This window comes from Astyanax mexicanus, chromosome 18 (genome assembly GCF_023375975.1).
Source record: "Astyanax mexicanus isolate ESR-SI-001 chromosome 18, AstMex3_surface, whole genome shotgun sequence".
Lineage (NCBI taxonomy): Eukaryota > Metazoa > Chordata > Actinopteri > Characiformes > Acestrorhamphidae > Astyanax > Astyanax mexicanus.
Window position 1 is genome coordinate 30,607,046 of NC_064425.1, and position 16,701 is coordinate 30,623,746.

General features: G+C 44.0%; 4 protein-coding genes across 4 annotated transcripts; all 4 read left to right on the forward strand.

The window, feature by feature from the left end:
- The first annotated feature begins 5,710 nt into the window (after window positions 1–5,710).
- Window positions 5,711–7,101, forward strand: LOC125782696 (uncharacterized). Its single transcript, XM_049467463.1, has 5 exons — window positions 5,711–5,850; window positions 5,949–6,113; window positions 6,220–6,367; window positions 6,494–6,651; window positions 6,784–7,101. The coding sequence occupies exons 1-5, from the start codon at window positions 5,711–5,713 to the stop codon at window positions 7,010–7,012; spliced, it is 840 nt and encodes a 279-aa protein (XP_049323420.1). The 3' UTR covers window positions 7,013–7,101.
- A 65-nt stretch (window positions 7,102–7,166) lies between these two features.
- Window positions 7,167–9,372, forward strand: LOC111196956 (uncharacterized). The gene is made up of 6 exons (XM_049467444.1): window positions 7,167–7,247; window positions 7,363–7,488; window positions 7,606–7,763; window positions 7,873–8,076; window positions 8,176–8,387; window positions 8,521–9,372. Exons 1-6 carry the CDS (start codon window positions 7,167–7,169, stop codon window positions 8,958–8,960), a joined length of 1,221 nt encoding a protein of 406 aa, XP_049323401.1. The 3' UTR covers window positions 8,961–9,372.
- Window positions 9,373–11,454: 2,082 nt separating this feature from the next.
- On the forward strand, window positions 11,455–13,299 carry LOC125782695 (uncharacterized). The gene is made up of 7 exons (XM_049467462.1): window positions 11,455–11,594; window positions 11,693–11,857; window positions 11,977–12,124; window positions 12,251–12,408; window positions 12,545–12,688; window positions 12,798–13,008; window positions 13,124–13,299. Exons 1-7 carry the CDS (start codon window positions 11,455–11,457, stop codon window positions 13,271–13,273), a joined length of 1,116 nt encoding a protein of 371 aa, XP_049323419.1. The 3' UTR covers window positions 13,274–13,299.
- A 379-nt stretch (window positions 13,300–13,678) lies between these two features.
- On the forward strand, window positions 13,679–14,730 carry LOC125782683 (uncharacterized). The gene is made up of 2 exons (XM_049467445.1): window positions 13,679–14,157; window positions 14,291–14,730. The coding sequence occupies exons 1-2, from the start codon at window positions 13,866–13,868 to the stop codon at window positions 14,728–14,730; spliced, it is 732 nt and encodes a 243-aa protein (XP_049323402.1). The 5' UTR covers window positions 13,679–13,865.
- Window positions 14,731–16,701: the final 1,971 nt, after the last annotated feature.

The following is a 16,701-nucleotide window of genomic DNA, read 5'->3' on the forward strand; positions in this document are numbered from 1 at the left end:
CCGGAAACACATTTACAACTCACTTCACAGCTTCTTCAGGACTCCCCTAAAGAAACCGTTAATGTTCAGGAGACATTTGTACAAATGTTCTTGCAATTTTAGCAGCAAGCTTGTTTAGAACCAGAAGCGCTGCGCAATGAAAATAAACGTCTTAGTCAAAACACTGCTAAGCTCAGTCCTGAGGTAGAAAGCTAACTGCAACTACATTAAATTAAGTTTTCTGGCTATTAAATCTGCTAATGCTTGCAATATCCTCTTGTTGTCCTTCCTCTCTTCAACACAAGGACAAATGTCAAACTGATCTTCTCTTGTCATTTAGCCCTGATCAGGTGCAAGATGTCCAGAACAAGGTCATCTCACAAGGTAAAGCAGTTAGCAACCCTTGCCTGACCAAGAATCATTCCACTCTCCAGCACAGCGCCTGGCACAGTGACGACAATGCTCCCTCTTTTTCCTCAAGCAGAAATGCAAACATTTCTCATCTTGAGATGCGCAATGGCACACTTAGCATAGACAGAACAGTTTTATCACAAAAGCATTGAGAATCTAGCTCCTTGCAACTGTGAACCGTTTTCAGAACCTGCTCCCCGCTTGAAACAGATATCCTACACAAGGATATGCAACGGTGAGTGACAACTTCCGGTCTGCATACCTGCTCACTGTTTAGCTCATCTCTGTTGCTGGTCTCTGTTTTAGTTGTTTCTATAAGTTGTATACTATTTGTTAACTTTGTAACTGTCTTTACAACCTTCCCAAGCCTATACAATCCCTTAGTTAGCCATTAATTTCGTGTTTTAATCAATGTTTGCCACTGTTCTGTGCTTACCTCGAGGAAATGGCAACCATGGAGGACCACGCCCGGCTGGATCGGCAGACAGCACCTGCTCAAGGGACCTGGGAGCGCCAGCACAGCCGAGGAAAGCGGTCCCCCAACCTACCTTCTCAGCTGGATTTTGCAAATCAGTTTGAAGTTCTCAGTTCGTCGCCGTCGTCTCCTTCATCTCCCCTAGCCCCGAGGAAAATGGATAAGGGCAGTTATCTTATTTTCAGGAATTCTATAGTCAGGCATTTAAAGGTGTCTAACGCAAAACCATCCAAAATCTCCACACAGAGATTGTGACTTTAAATGATAGAGTTGCAGAAATAGAACACAGAACTATAGTCTGAAATTACCCAAAGAGACCTTAAAATTAAAGGAAGACAACATAGCTACCCAACTTCAGTTCAGTCACAAGTAAAACCAAAACATGCTAATGCAAAACAAGTAGAGCTAGAACCAGAATTAGCGCAAGCTAACAATGCAGTAAAATTTACTTGTGACCAGAGTTAACAGCAATTTATCTGAGAATGGAGGGAGACTCCCCCATTGATCCAGCTGTTAGCTTGGTAACCCCTGGGTTTTCTGATCTTGAGCAACAACCATTCACAAATGCATTACCTCTAGTCTGCCTGAAAGTTGCAGAAGCACCAGCTAACTAAGATTCAAACATCGTTCCCAGCCATATGGGATCTCTGTGCAACCTCAAGCACCCTCTGATAGAGATTTGGACAAAATTGTGCATAAAATTCCCCCCTTTGAACCAGAAGGTTCTAATAATGTCCCACTATCTTAGCAACATTGACTTCTATTTATTCCATTTCCCCAAGGCCACGGTAGATGATAAAATCTACCTCATTACCTCATGTGACGTCTAGCCAGGATGTTGGTCGCTTCATTGAGCGACAACCGCCCCAGGTTGAGAGAGACCATGCTGTTTTTTTTTTTGCAAGGCTTTGGAGGAGAAGTTCTCCAACCACCTTGCTCAGATCAGCCTAAATAAGGCTCCTGCCAAAAAGCAGGGACATCAGGAAACATCCCTACAGTAGTATCATCGCCTTAGGCAAGCTTATTTCGACTATAGAAATGAGCCTGGAATGAAGGAAGAGGAAGATTTCAAAATATTTTTTGTGCAAAACCTCCATCCCTCCACCAGCCACTATCTTGGAGTCGCAGCCTGTCCTCGTATCCTAAGTAGCTGGCAGCTGTGTGATTTGGCTCTCAGAGGATTTGCCAAGTTCCAACAAAACATTAATAAAAAAAATCAAATGACGTCCTGATAATTAATGAGCAGTCCTCCCATATTGAGGGGGAAAAAAAGGCTCACACCATGCTCCGATGCCACCTAAGACCCAGAAAATACCCCAAAAACAAAGGGCAATGCAGTTTCGTCACCACTTTTCCCTACATTGGGCCAATCAACATGACAAAAACCCCTCCTATGAAAGGGAAAAGTGGGGGAAAAATGCAGTTGGAATGGGAACCACTCACGGCATCATGCTCGAGCACAGAGCTCTAGCAAGAAAAGAGAGCCAGAAGCACCAGAAATGTTGGCATCCACTTGAGAGGCACAAGCATGAGGCATATCCAATTACCTTGAGCACTGAAAATTGCTCTCTGCTCAGACAGTTTCTTAACGAAATACGTAAGGAGGACCGTGCTGAATATGAATTCTTGCCTACTGTCCATGTTCCAGAACAGCCTGCTTGGGTAGGTGCAAACTCCATCCATTCTAATGCAGCCTTGGTTATACAGCAAGATGCTGAAAACAACTACACTGAGGAAGCTTTTTCCATAAATCTAGAAGATCCACCACTTCCATAATTCTTGGGATTCTTAACTGAGAAAGGATTAACACTGAAATTCTATCTAGCCAACAGGCTTAAAGATATGTTTGTATATAGGGCTCTTTTGCATCATGGGCAACGACCTTTTTGACCAGTTTAAACCATTTGATTTTCAGCCTCTCTGGGTTTAAGGTTGTAATGTTTAAAACATTAAAAGTTTTTTCTTAGGACATATACTAACACATTAATCAAACTACAGGGAGAATGGTCAAGGTAACGGACTAGTAATCTGGTTGAAACCTAGTTAAAATCCATCATGACATCCTGGTTCTCACCATCCTTTAATCAGTTTAATAACCAAATCTTGAATAAGTAAGTCTAGAGTTCATAACGGGTTTTTCCCTTTTCCTCTTTTTAAGAGTCAAAGCTAGCTGTGTCTCTTTTCATATGATTCTTACACATCAAAGTTGACTCTCCAAACGATGCTGTCCCTCCACGACTTTTTAAAGAGGTTTTTCCTACTATAGGACTTTCGGTTCTTGAAATTGTAAACAGTAGTCTACTTACAGGTGTAGTTCCACAAAACCTAAAACATGCAGTAGTACAACCTCTGATCAAAAAACCTGGTCTGGATCCTACAGTGCTTGCAAATTTCAGACCCATTTCAAAATTGCCCTTTTTGTCAAAAATCCTGGAAAAGGTTGTTTATAGCCAGCTAATGTTTTTTCTGGAGGAGAACAATATTCTTGATATTTTTCAATCTGGTTTTAAAACTTTGCATAGCACGGAATCAGCTCTCTTAAGAGTTTTTAACGATATCTTTGTATTCACTGATTCTGGTGACTGTGCTGTTCTCTTACTCCTTGATTTAACTGCTGCTTTTGATACAGTGGACCATGAAATTCTGATCTCCCGCTTGGAGCAGTGGGTGGGCATTGGGGGCATAGCCCTGAAATGGTTCAGGTCATTTTTAACTGATAGAACGTTCTGTATTAGCCTTGCCGATTCTAAGTCAACTTCTGCACCTTTCCCTTGTGGGGTTCCACAGGGCTCAATATTAGCCCCACTGCTTTTTTCCCTGTATCTGCTCCCTCTTGGTTCCATACTCAGGAAGCATGGAATTTCTTTTCACTGCTATGCAGACGATTGTCAAATCTATGTGCCACTAAAGAAAAAAGATAAGTGCTCTATTGGACCTCTGTTAAAATGTCTTGAGGACATAAAAGCATGGTTGGCGGGTAACTTTCTTAAGCTAAACGAAGATAAGACAGAAGTGATGGTCTTCGGTGGCACCACTGGGTCCCAACCGGTAGATCTAGGTTCTTTGGCTCAGTATACTAAACCTATCATTACAAATCTGGGAGTAAAAATGGACTCAGATCTCAAGCTGGACACTCAAATCAAAGCAGTGGTAAAATCAAGCTTTTTTCACCTGAGACAGCTGGCCAAAATAAAATCTGTTGTCCCAAAAACACAGTTTGAGACAGTAATCCATGCCTTTGTTACCACCCGGTTGGATTACTGTAACTCACTGTATACGGGAGTTAGTGGCTTTTCTCTCGCCCGGTTACAATCTGTACAAAATGTAGCAGCACGGCTTTTAACTGGCACACGTAAATATGAGCACATTTCCCCCATTTTAGTCTCACTCCACTGGTTGCCCATTTATTTTAGGATTCATTTTAAAATCCTTTTATTTACTTTTAAATCTCTAAATGGTCTAGCACCACCCTACCTTTCAGAGCTGCTACACATCTACAAGCCCACACGCTCGCTCAGGTCAGCTGACCAACTGCTCCTAAGTGTCCCAAAAACCAAATACAAGTTTAGAGGGGACCGTGCCTTCGCTGTAGTGGCACCTAGGTTATGGAATAGTTTGCCCCTGCACATCAGACAGGCCTCCACACTATCCAGTTTTAAATCGCTTCTTAAAACCTACCTCTTCTCCTTAGCTTTTGATACCTAAAGTGTTGATTGTATTGATTGTTGTATGTACCTATTTCTATTCTTATTATTCTTTTATTTTATGTACAGCACTTTGTCCTTTCTTCGAAAGTGTTAAAGTGCTATATAAATAAAGGTGGATTGGATTGGAGTGGAGTTGATAGGCCATGCTAATGAGGCCTGCCCCCATGAGGCCTGTGAGGTGGCAGTGAGAGGCTGGGAGACAGCAACCAGTTCTCAGCCTGTGAGTAAGTTACAGGAATTATTCTTACATATTTGGAATGTACTCATCACAAGCTTTCCAAAGATACCAAATATGTGCATATATCTGGAAGTTACAGGTTGAGAGGCTGGGAACTGCAACACTGGTGTTGCAGTTCCCAGCTTCTCAACCTATAGTACCCATATATCAACTTGGCACATGTTTGGTACCTATGGAAAGCTTGTGATGAGTACTTTCCAAATATGTAAGAATAATTCCTGTACCCATACTCTCAGGTTGAGAACTGGTTGCTGTCTCCCAGCCTCTCACTGCCACCTCACCCAGCCTGCTGTCTCCCAGCCTGTGAATTGACTTAATTAGCATATGACTTGTCCCTCAATTCAGAGTTCAACCTGTCACCTCATTGGCCCCCTCTGGACCACAGCCATCATCCAACCAGGTGATACCCCAGTCAAGTGGGAGGCGTGTCCTTTTGTTTACAGTAGCATATAAGCAGCTGGTTTGAGCCTCCCAAACCACCTCTGATCCTTGTCCTACCAAGATCAGCGACCTCCTTGACCTCCTTGACCTTCTCTGCTCCAGTGACCAGGAATCCTCTTGACTGTCTGAGATGGCTTCTTCTGCTGCTTCTTCTTCTTCTGCTGCTGCTTCTGCTGAGTAAGTACAAGTTTGTCTTTGATTTACTGTAGTAAACTATCTCTGACTTGGCTACAAGGAAAATGCTATGGGAACCTTACTTGTTTTAGTATCACGTAATGCTGAACAATTCTATGTAAATTTAGCTTTACAGGGACAATAAATATGTGAAGATATCTAATGTCTATTTCTCTTTTTTTTCTGTTTCTGTTTTACAGGCCAGCTAGCAATAGGACCTTCCTCCTGTGTCCTATGTGCAAGAAGACTCATTGGAGCCTTCCGGTTCACCTCAGAAGATCCTGCATGAAGAACTCCTCAGAAGCGGACATTCTGGCTGTGGTGGAATCTGCCAAGAGAGCTGCCAACAATTTGCTCCGTACTGGCCGTGTCTGGGAGTACTCTCTCATCACCAGGATCGTGCAGAGCCCTGACCCTGTTGACAGGTAAGATGCTGACCATGGTTACTTTTAGAAATCATAAAGTACGTTTCTTATTCTATTGTAAGAAAGCTAAATGTAAACATGTCTTTTATTCCTCACAGGATGATCGAGGAGCTGCAGAGCAGAGGGAATGCTGTGGTTGGCATCCCAACTGAAGACCCGGCTCCTGTTGCTCCTGCTGTTCCAGCTGTTCCGGCTGTAGCCCAACTGCCAGTTGAGGCTCCGTCTGAGTCCAGCTCAGAAAGCTCTGGGGAACTCTATCAGTGGTGAGTGTTTACGTTTCTTGATTTTCCTAATCCCTTTAGATTTTTAGGAGGTCACTGTGTTTCTCATGAAGTGCAAAACTTCACTAATACTTGTTTTTTTTCACAGCCCTGATCCCACCACGCAGGGAACTTCCCTTAGGGAAAAGATGTCAAGTTTGGGCCTCTACAAGAAGCACTCGCTTGACCATATTCTCCTTGCCAAATTCGCCAAGTTTCTACAGAGCGACTTGTCGAACGAAAACTTCAAACAGGAGGTAAGAAAGTTGATATTGCAAATATATTAGTCATTACATAATTATAAGAGGACATATTACTCCATCTATTTCATCTAAACATCAACAGGTTTTAAAGTAAATATCTTATGTTCTGCTGTTTTCCAGGTGGAGAATGTTGCCAGGTTCCTGTACTACATGGACCCCCAGGAGGCCAGTCTCCAGTTTGTCCGTCAGCATGAGAAGACCCGAGAGTATTTCCTCAAGCTCTCAGAGGCCGGACTCTGCAAGCAGACGGTGCAGAATTACATCAAGAGCGTTAAAAGGTGAGCAGTGTACTCCTGATGTATAGACTATGCTATATATATATATATATATATATATATATATATACATATACACACTGCTAAATTTGAATGATGGGGACTGATTTTTCCTTTCTTCTTTTCTTCCTTAAGGTTCTTGAATTTCCACGCGGGCAGCACTGACCTGTGCTTCACGGACAGGGAGTTGCACCAGGACTGCACCAACTACCTGCGGTTCCTGGGGAACATCCAGAAGTCGTCGTCAAAACAAGTCAGCAAGGAGACGACCAGGAAGAGGTCAGTATCTTTATTGAATATTATAATGACAGACCGGACACACCATGTAATTTTAACAATAAAGTTATTGATAATAGGTTATTAACAACACCCTACTTTATTTTCACAGATTCGACACCTTCCAGGAGGGTGTTCTCTCTACGGCGGAGATCACTGCCGTGCTGGCCGCTGCAAAGAAAGACTTCCTGGCAGTCATTGGGAAGCTGCATGAGGGAGGCCATCAGTTGACCCTGACAGAGATGCAGCTGGTCCTCTATTACCTAGAGGCCATTGTGATTCTGGAGCAGGGCCAGCGACCTGGAGTTGTCGAGCACATGACTGTAAGTACTAAACTAGTTATTAGTCTTATTTTTGTCTTGTTTTCTTTATTTCTGATTTCAGTATTTAAATCATTCACTAAGTTTAACAAATGAATCACTTGTTTGTGTGCTCTAGGTCACAGAATGGATCAGCCGAAGGAGAGATGACATTCGTCCTGCTTTTGTTGCGGTAGCAGTAAAAGAGCACAAGACTGCTGCCACTCAGGTGGCCACCTTTGTTCTGAGCCAGGAACAGGAGATGGTAAGATGTTTAGTCTTTGTTTAGTCGTGTTATACATGGCATTAGGTTTTAGATTTGTGTTGTGATAATGCTAGATTTTAATTGCATGTTGTTTTGTTTTTGTGTTTCTTTTCACAGTGGTTCGACATCTACTTCACTGAGGTGCGCCCAGTCATGCTGGGAAGGAAGAGGAAGCGCGTTGATGATGATGATGAGTCAGATGAGAGGTTTTTCATCTCCTCCACTGGCAGACACATCCACAACGCCTCCAATGACCTGGAGCGGCTGCACAAGAAGTAAGTTGAACTAAATTAACTCTGCAATACTCTTCTTTCCTTGCTTCAGTTTTTATATTATATAATGGAAATAATGTATGAGTATTAAGGAATATATTGTCTTTTTCAGGTATCAGGTGCCGAAGGTGACCAGCCAGATGGTCAGACGGGCGTACGAGACAGCCACGAAGGACATGCCCGATGCTGACAAGGCCAAGGTGGCGGGCTACCTCACCCACTCTACGGCCACGGCAGAGAAGCACTACCGGATGAGAGAGATAAGCTCAGCGATAGATGCGTGCCTGATCCTGAGGAGACTGCGGGGTGATTCAGAGTAAGTATTTGTTCATGTTGTCACTAGGATGGTCTGGCATGGTTACATTTTCAACTATTTGTATTTTTTTTCTGTACTCATCATTTCCTCTACTTGCAGTAGTGACCAGAGCGACCACACCCCTGCGGGTTCCGCGGCATACTTGACCGACCAAGCTGCATATGACAAGTTGCTCCGGTCATATCCAGTGACGTTGGACGGGGTGCCACCCAAGAGGTCTAAGCGGGTATCCCTGGCTGGGCAGAACGAACGCTACTGCTATGACCGCTGGCGTAGCGAACAGCTCGAGCTTCGGGTGCAGCATGTTCTTGGTGAGTCTTTAAGAATTAATCTCTCAGCCTAGTCTTAGTCTAAACTCTAATTTCTACCTGGAATGCACATCGTATTTGTTACATCTGAACCTGCTGACTAATTTATTTTTTGTTTTTTTTGCATTCTTCACAGAGCACTTTGCCCGTAGACTGCCCTCTGAGTCCAGAGTCAAGGCCTGGATTGAGAAGCAAGGGTGGTCTTCCAACATTCCAGATGCTGCATCCATCGTCCAGCAGTGGAAGCCATCTGGGGGCATTGACGATGCCATGGACAGTGCTGAGCTGCAGAAGTTTTGCAGGACGCAGAGGTGGAAGGGACTTGCAGTGGCAGATGTAGAGGGGAAGGGTAGGGGAGTGGTAGTTACAAGGCCTTTTGCCTTGGGGGAAGTTGTTTGTAACTACCACGGTAAAGTGGTGTCTAGACAGGAGGGCTTAGCGACCCATGCAGCAACAGCAGAGCAAGAGAGTGGGTACATGTTCTTTTTTAATTCTGGACAGGTAGCCCGGTGTATTGATGCTCACGAGGAAGAGTGTCCGTGCCATCCAGGAATGTGCAGATATCTTCAGGAATAAAGATTTAACACGGGTTTGAAAAATACCAACTTCAGCTGGAAAATTTTTTAATTGGAACCTGCCCAAAATGGGCTGATTTGGCTTTAAAATTCTCAGCCTGTGAGCATTCCCCAGGGATGTATCTTACATATTTGGAAAGAACTAAGCTTAATCTTTACAACAACACTATATTTGTGCAGATATCTTCAGGAATAAAGATTTAACACGGGTTGGAAAAATACCAACTTCAGCTGGAACAATTTTTTTTTTTTGAACCTAGCCAAAATGGGCTGATTTGGCTTTAAAATTCTCAGCCTGTGAGCATTCCCCAGGGATGTATCTTACATATTTGGAAAGAACTAATCTTAGTCTTTACAACAACACTAGATGTGTGCAGATATCTTCAGGAGTAAATATTTTACACGGGTTTGAAAAATACCAACTTCAGCTGGAAAATTTTTTAATTGGAACCTGCCCAAAATGGGCTGATTTGGCTTTAAAATTCTCAGCCTGTGAGCATTCCCCAGGGATGTATCTTACATATTTGGAAAGAACTAATCTTAGTCTTTACAACAACACTAGATTTAACACGGGTTTGAACAATACCAACTTCAGCTGGAAAAATAAAAATTGGAACCTGCCCAAAATATAATAATTTGACCTAAAATATCTCAGCCTTTGAGTATGTTACAGGAATGATTCTTACATATTTGGAAAGTACTCACCCCCTGCTTTACAGCAATACTTCATTTGTGTATTTTTCTGTAGAATTAAAGATTTTACAGGGGTTGCCATTCTAACCAATTTAAGCGGAATCAATTCTGAACCTGGCAAAAATTGGCTAATTTGACCTAAAATCTCTCAGCCTGTGAGTATGTTACAGGAATTATTCTTACATATTTGGAATGTACTCATCACAAGCTTTCCAAAGATACCAAATATGTGCATATATCTGGAAGTTACAGGTTGAGAGGCTGGGAACTGCAACACTGGTGTTGCAGTTCCCAGCTTCTCAACCTATAGCACCATATATCAACTTGCCAATTTGACCCTAAATATCTCAGCCTGTGAGTATGTTACAGGAATGATTCTTACATATTTGGAAAGTACTCTCCCCTTGCTTTACAGCAATACTTCATTTGTGTATATTTCTGTAGAATTAAAGATTTTACAGGGGTTGCTATTCTATCCAATGTTGGCGGAATAGATTCAGAAACTGGCAAAAATTAGCTAATTAGACCTAAAATATCTCAGTTTGTGAGTATGTTACAGGAATTATTCTTACATATTGTGAATGTACTCATCACAAGCTTTCCATAGATTCCAAATATGTGCATATATCTGGAAGTTACAGGTTGAGGGTTGCTCCAGGGTTGCAGTTGCAGTTGCAGTTGCAGTTGCTCCAGGGTTGCAGTTCCCAGCCTCTCAATCTCAATGTCTCCCAGCCTGTGAATTGACTCAATTAGCATCTGACTTGTGCTCCCAGCTTGTAAATGGGCACATCAGGCCAGTTGATAGGCCATGCTAATGAGGCCTGCCCCCATGAGGCCTGTGAGGTGGCAGTGAGAGGCTGGGAGACAGCAACCAGTTCTCAGCCTGTGAGTAAGTTACAGGAATTATTCTTACATATTTGGAATGTACTCATCACAAGCTTTCCAAAGATACCAAATATGTGCATATATCTGGAAGTTACAGGTTGAGAGGCTGGGAACTGCAACACTGGTGTTGCAGTTCCCAGCTTCTCAACCTATAGTACCCATATATCAACTTGGCACATGTTTGGTACCTATGGAAAGCTTGTGATGAGTACTTTCCAAATATGTAAGAATAATTCCTGTACCCATACTCTCAGGTTGAGAACTGGTTGCTGTCTCCCAGCCTCTCACTGCCACCTCACCCAGCCTGCTGTCTCCCAGCCTGTGAATTGACTTAATTAGCATATGACTTGTCCCTCAATTCAGAGTTCAACCTGTCACCTCATTGGCCCCCTCTGGACCACAGCCATCATCCAACCAGGTGATACCCCAGTCAAGTGGGAGGCGTGTCCTTTTGTTTACAGTAGCATATAAGCAGCTGGTTTGAGCCTCCCAAACCACCTCTGATCCTTGTCCTACCAAGATCAGCGACCTCCTTGACCTCCTTGACCTTCTCTGCTCCAGTGACCAGGAATCCTCTTGACTGTCTGAGATGGCTTCTTCTGCTGCTTCTTCTTCTTCTGCTGCTGCTTCTGCTGAGTAAGTACAAGTTTGTCTTTGATTTACTGTAGTAAACTATCTCTGACTTGGCTACAAGGAAAATGCTAGGGAACCTTACTTGTTTTAGTATCACGTAATGCTGAACAATTCTATGTAAATTTAGCTTTACAGGGACAATAAATATGTGAAGATATCTAATGTCTATTTCTCTTTTTTTTCTGTTTCTGTTTTACAGGCCAGCTAGCAATAGGACCTTCCTCCTGTGTCCTATGTGCAAGAAGACTCATTGGAGCCTTCCGGTTCACCTCAGAAGATCCTGCATGAAGAACTCCTCAGAAGCGGACATTCTGGCTGTGGTGGAATCTGCCAAGAGAGCTGCCAACAATTTGCTCCGTACTGGCCGTGTCTGGGAGTACTCTCTCATCACCAGGATCGTGCAGAGCCCTGACCCTGTTGACAGGTAAGATGCTGACCATGGTTACTTTTAGAAATCATAAAGTACGTTTCTTATTCTATTGTAAGAAAGCTAAATGTAAACATGTCTTTTATTCCTCACAGGATGATCGAGGAGCTGCAGAGCAGAGGGAATGCTGTGGTTGGCATCCCAACTGAAGACCCGGCTCCTGTTGCTCCTGCTGTTCCAGCTGTTCCGGCTGTAGCCCAACTGCCAGTTGAGGCTCCGTCTGAGTCCAGCTCAGAAAGCTCTGGGGAACTCTATCAGTGGTGAGTGTTTACGTTTCTTGATTTTCCTAATCCCTTTAGATTTTTAGGAGGTCACTGTGTTTCTCATGAAGTGCAAAACTTCACTAATACTTGTTTTTTTTCTTCTTTTTTTTTCACAGCCCTGATCCCACCACGCAGGGAACTTCCCTTAGGGAAAAGATGTCAAGTTTGGGCCTCTACAAGAAGCACTCGCTTGACCATATTCTCCTTGCCAAATTCGCCAAGTTTCTACAGAGCGACTTGTCGAACGAAAACTTCAAACAGGAGGTAAGAAAGTTGATATTGCAAATATATTAGTCATTACATAATTATAAGAGGACATATTACTCCATCTATTTCATCTAAACATCAACAGGTTTTAAAGTAAATATCTTATGTTCTGCTGTTTTCCAGGTGGAGAATGTTGCCAGGTTCCTGTACTACATGGACCCCCAGGAGGCCAGTCTCCAGTTTGTCCGTCAGCATGAGAAGACCCGAGAGTATTTCCTCAAGCTCTCAGAGGCCGGACTCTGCAAGCAGACGGTGCAGAATTACATCAAGAGCGTTAAAAGGTGAGCAGTGTACTCCTGATGTATAGACTATGCTATATATATATATATATATATATATATATATATATACACATATACACACTGCTAAATTTGAATGATGGGGACTGATTTTTCCTTTCTTCTTTTCTTCCTTAAGGTTCTTGAATTTCCACGCGGGCAGCACTGACCTGTGCTTCACGGACAGGGAGTTGCACCAGGACTGCACCAACTACCTGCGGTTCCTGGGGAACATCCAGAAGTCGTCGTCAAAACAAGTCAGCAAGGAGACGACCAGGAAGAGGTCAGTATCTTTATTGAATATTATAATGACAGACCGGACACACCATGTAATTTTAACAATAAAGTTATTGATAATAGGTTATTAACAACACCCTACTTTATTTTCACAGATTCGACACCTTCCAGGAGGGTGTTCTCTCTACGGCGGAGATCACTGCCGTGCTGGCCGCTGCAAAGAAAGACTTCCTGGCAGTCATTGGGAAGCTGCATGAGGGAGGCCATCAGTTGACCCTGACAGAGATGCAGCTGGTCCTCTATTACCTAGAGGCCATTGTGATTCTGGAGCAGGGCCAGCGACCTGGAGTTGTCGAGCACATGACTGTAAGTACTAAACTAGTTATTAGTCTTATTTTTGTCTTGTTTTCTTTATTTCTGATTTCAGTATTTAAATCATTCACTAAGTTTAACAAATGAATCACTTGTTTGTGTGCTCTAGGTCACAGAATGGATCAGCCGAAGGAGAGATGACATTCGTCCTGCTTTTGTTGCGGTAGCAGTAAAGGAGCACAAGACTGCTGCCACTCAGGTGGCCACCTTTGTTCTGAGCCAGGAACAGGAGATGGTAAGATGTTTAGTCTTTGTTTAGTCGTGTTATACATGGCATTAGGTTTTAGATTTGTGTTGTGATAATGCTAGATTTTAATTGCATGTTGTTTTGTTTTTGTGTTTCTTTTCACAGTGGTTCGACATCTACTTCACTGAGGTGCGCCCAGTCATGCTGGGAAGGAAGAGGAAGCGCGTTGATGATGACGATGAGTCAGATGAGAGGTTTTTCATCTCCTCCACTGGCAGACACATCCACAACGCCTCCAATGACCTGGAGCGGCTGCACAAGTAGTAAGTTGAACTAAATTAACTCTGCAATACTCTTCTTTCCTTGCTTCAGTTTTTATATTATATAATGGAAATAATGTATGAGTATTAAGGAATATATTGTCTTTTTCAGGTATCAGGTGCCGAAGGTGACCAGCCAGATGGTCAGACGGGCGTACGAGACAGCCACGAAGGACATGCCCGATGCTGACAAGGCCAAGGTGGCGGGCTACCTCACCCACTCTACGGCCACGGCAGAGAAGCACTACCGGATGAGAGAGATAAGCTCAGCGATAGATGCGTGCCTGATCCTGAGGAGACTGCGGGGTGATTCAGAGTAAGTATTTGTTCATGTTGTCACTAGGATGGTCTGGCATGGTTACATTTTCAACTATTTGTATTTTTTTTCTGTACTCATCATTTCTCTCATTTCCTCTACTTGCAGTAGTGACCAGAGCGACCACACCCCTGCGGGTTCCGTGGCATACTTGACCGACCAAGCTGCATATGACAAGTTGCTCCGGTCATATCCAGTGACGTTGGACGGGGTGCCACCCAAGAGGTCTAAGCGGGTATCCCTGGCTGGGCAGAACGAACGCTACTGCTATGACCGCTGGCGTAGCGAACAGCTCGAGCTTCGGGTGCAGCATGTTCTTGGTGAGTCTTTAAGAATTAATCTCTCAGCCTAGTCTTAGTCTAAACTCTAATTTCTACCTGGAATGCACATCGTATTTGTTACATCTGAACCTGCTGACTAATTTATTTTTTGTTTTTTTTGCGTTCTTCACAGAGCACTTTGCCCGTAGACTGCCCTCTGAGTCCAGAGTCAAGGCCTGGATTGAGAAGCAAGGGTGGTCTTCCAACATTCCAGATGCTGCATCCATCGTCCAGCAGTGGAAGCCATCTGGGGGCATTGACGATGCCATGGACAGTGCTGAGCTGCAGAAGTTTTGCAGGACGCAGAGGTGGAAGGGACTTGCAGTGGCAGATGTAGAGGGGAAGGGTAGGGGAGTTGTAGTTACAAGGCCTTTTGCCTTGGGGGAAGTTGTTTGTAACTACCACGGTAAAGTGGTGTCTAGACAGGAGGGCTTAGCGACCCATGCAGCAACAGCAGAGCAAGAGAGTGGGTACATGTTCTTTTTTAATTCTGGACAGGTAGCCCGGTGTATTGATGCTCACGAGGAAGAGTGTCCGTGCCATCCAGGAATGTGCAGATATCTTCAGGAATAATGATTTAACACGGGTTTGAAAAATACCAACTTCAGCTGGAAATTTTTTTAATTGGAACCTGCCCAAAATGGGCTGATTTGGCTTTAAAATTCTCAGCCTGTGAGCATTCCCCAGGGATGTATCTTACATATTTGGAAAGAACTAAGCTTAATCTTTACAACAACACTATTTGTGCAGATATCTTCAGGAATAAAGATTTAACACGGGTTTGAACAATACCAACTTCAGCTGGAACAAATTTTTAATTGGAACCTGCCCAAAATGAGAAGCAACTACAGCAAATGCTGTTAGATGCGGATGCATTGCAATCAGACGAAGAGCGTGAAAAGCTCAGAACAGTGCTCATTAAGTATCGTATGTCTTTTTCTCAAGATTCTATGGATTGTGGGTTGACCCACATCCATATGATTCGTATTCCGATGCATCCTGACGCTGCTCCTGCTTACGTTCGACAAAGGAATAATCCGACCATGCAACAGCACCTACTCGGCGCCGCTTTGGCCGGTGCTGAAGCCCAATGGCGTCTTACCATTGACCATTGCCGTCTAAACGGCCAGGTCCCACTTTCTAGATGGCCCATGACCCAATTGGAGCAAGAACTCATTAGGGTCAGAGATGCCAAATACTTTTCAACCTTAGATGTGGCATCGGGGTCCTGGACCATCCCGGTCCACGTGGAAGACCAACACAAACTGGCATTCACGTTCGCCGGCCGTCAATTTACATTCACCCGTTGCCCATTCGGATATTCCAATTCACAAGCTGAATTCAACATCCTTCTCAACAAAGCTTGTCCTGATGCAAGAGAAAGAAGAACCTTGATTTATGTTGACGACGTCCTTATCCGGAACAGCTCTCTCAATGCTCACTTGGAAGAGATTAATCATGTGCTCAACCAGCTCACAAAAGCAGGTGTAAAATATCCCTAGCCAAATGCCAGCGGTGCAAAACTAAGGTCAACTATGTGGGTCCAGATGGTGTTCTCCCGCAACCATGTCGTGCCCAAGGCATTGTGGATATCGCGGAACCAAAAACAATCCACGCCCTCCGCAGTTTCTTGGGGGTATGCAACTACTCCCGCCAGTTCATTGAAATCTTTGCGGAACTGGCCAAGCCACTGTACCAGCTGCTGAAGCAGGATGTACCCTTCATTTGGGGTGAGGCCCAGGCACAAGCCATGCAAACCCTCAGACAAACTGGCATCGGCACCCTGCTTAACCTATCCAGACCACAGCAAAGAATTCTACCTTCAAGTGGGGTTTTCAGAGCACTGTGTGAGTGCTGGTCTATACCAGGTACACGATCGTGACAAGAGTGGTGGCTTATGCAAGCAAAGCTTTGATGGCTCCAAAACTCAAGTACTCTGTGAGAAAGCACTTCTGGCCACGGTCTGGGCAGTGAAACATTTCTCCAACTACCTTGGGGGACAAAAGATTATTGTAGAAACCAACCACCAGCCAGTGGTCTCTCAACAGCCAGCGCATTCAAGAAGGTGTGGTCACCAATGCAGTCGCTTCCTGGCTAATGGCACTACAAAGTTTTGAGGTTGAGGTGCGCTATGTGCAAAACTCGAGATTACCTCTAGGCACTGATCTGGCGGCATGTCAGCGATGTGAAACTGACATACCGGCCATGTGAACGCCAATTCCCAATCCCGCCTCCAAAAAACCCACCAACCATCGTTACTTTGACCCCAAGGAGTGTGAAAAACATTCCCACGGTCTACGTAGATGGATGCTCTTTCCGACATGACCAAGAAGGGCTCAAAGCTGGTGCAGGAATCGTCTGGCTTGATGACAATCCTTGCGAACCACAACAGTTCAAACTTGGATCAAACTTCTCAGTATGCCGAAATCGCCGCCATACTAATCACAATCCAACTTGCTGTCGATAAAGGCGTAAAAACCCTGGTACTCTGTACAGATTCCAACTATGCGCGTCTAAGTTTCACATGTCACTTGCCAATCTGGA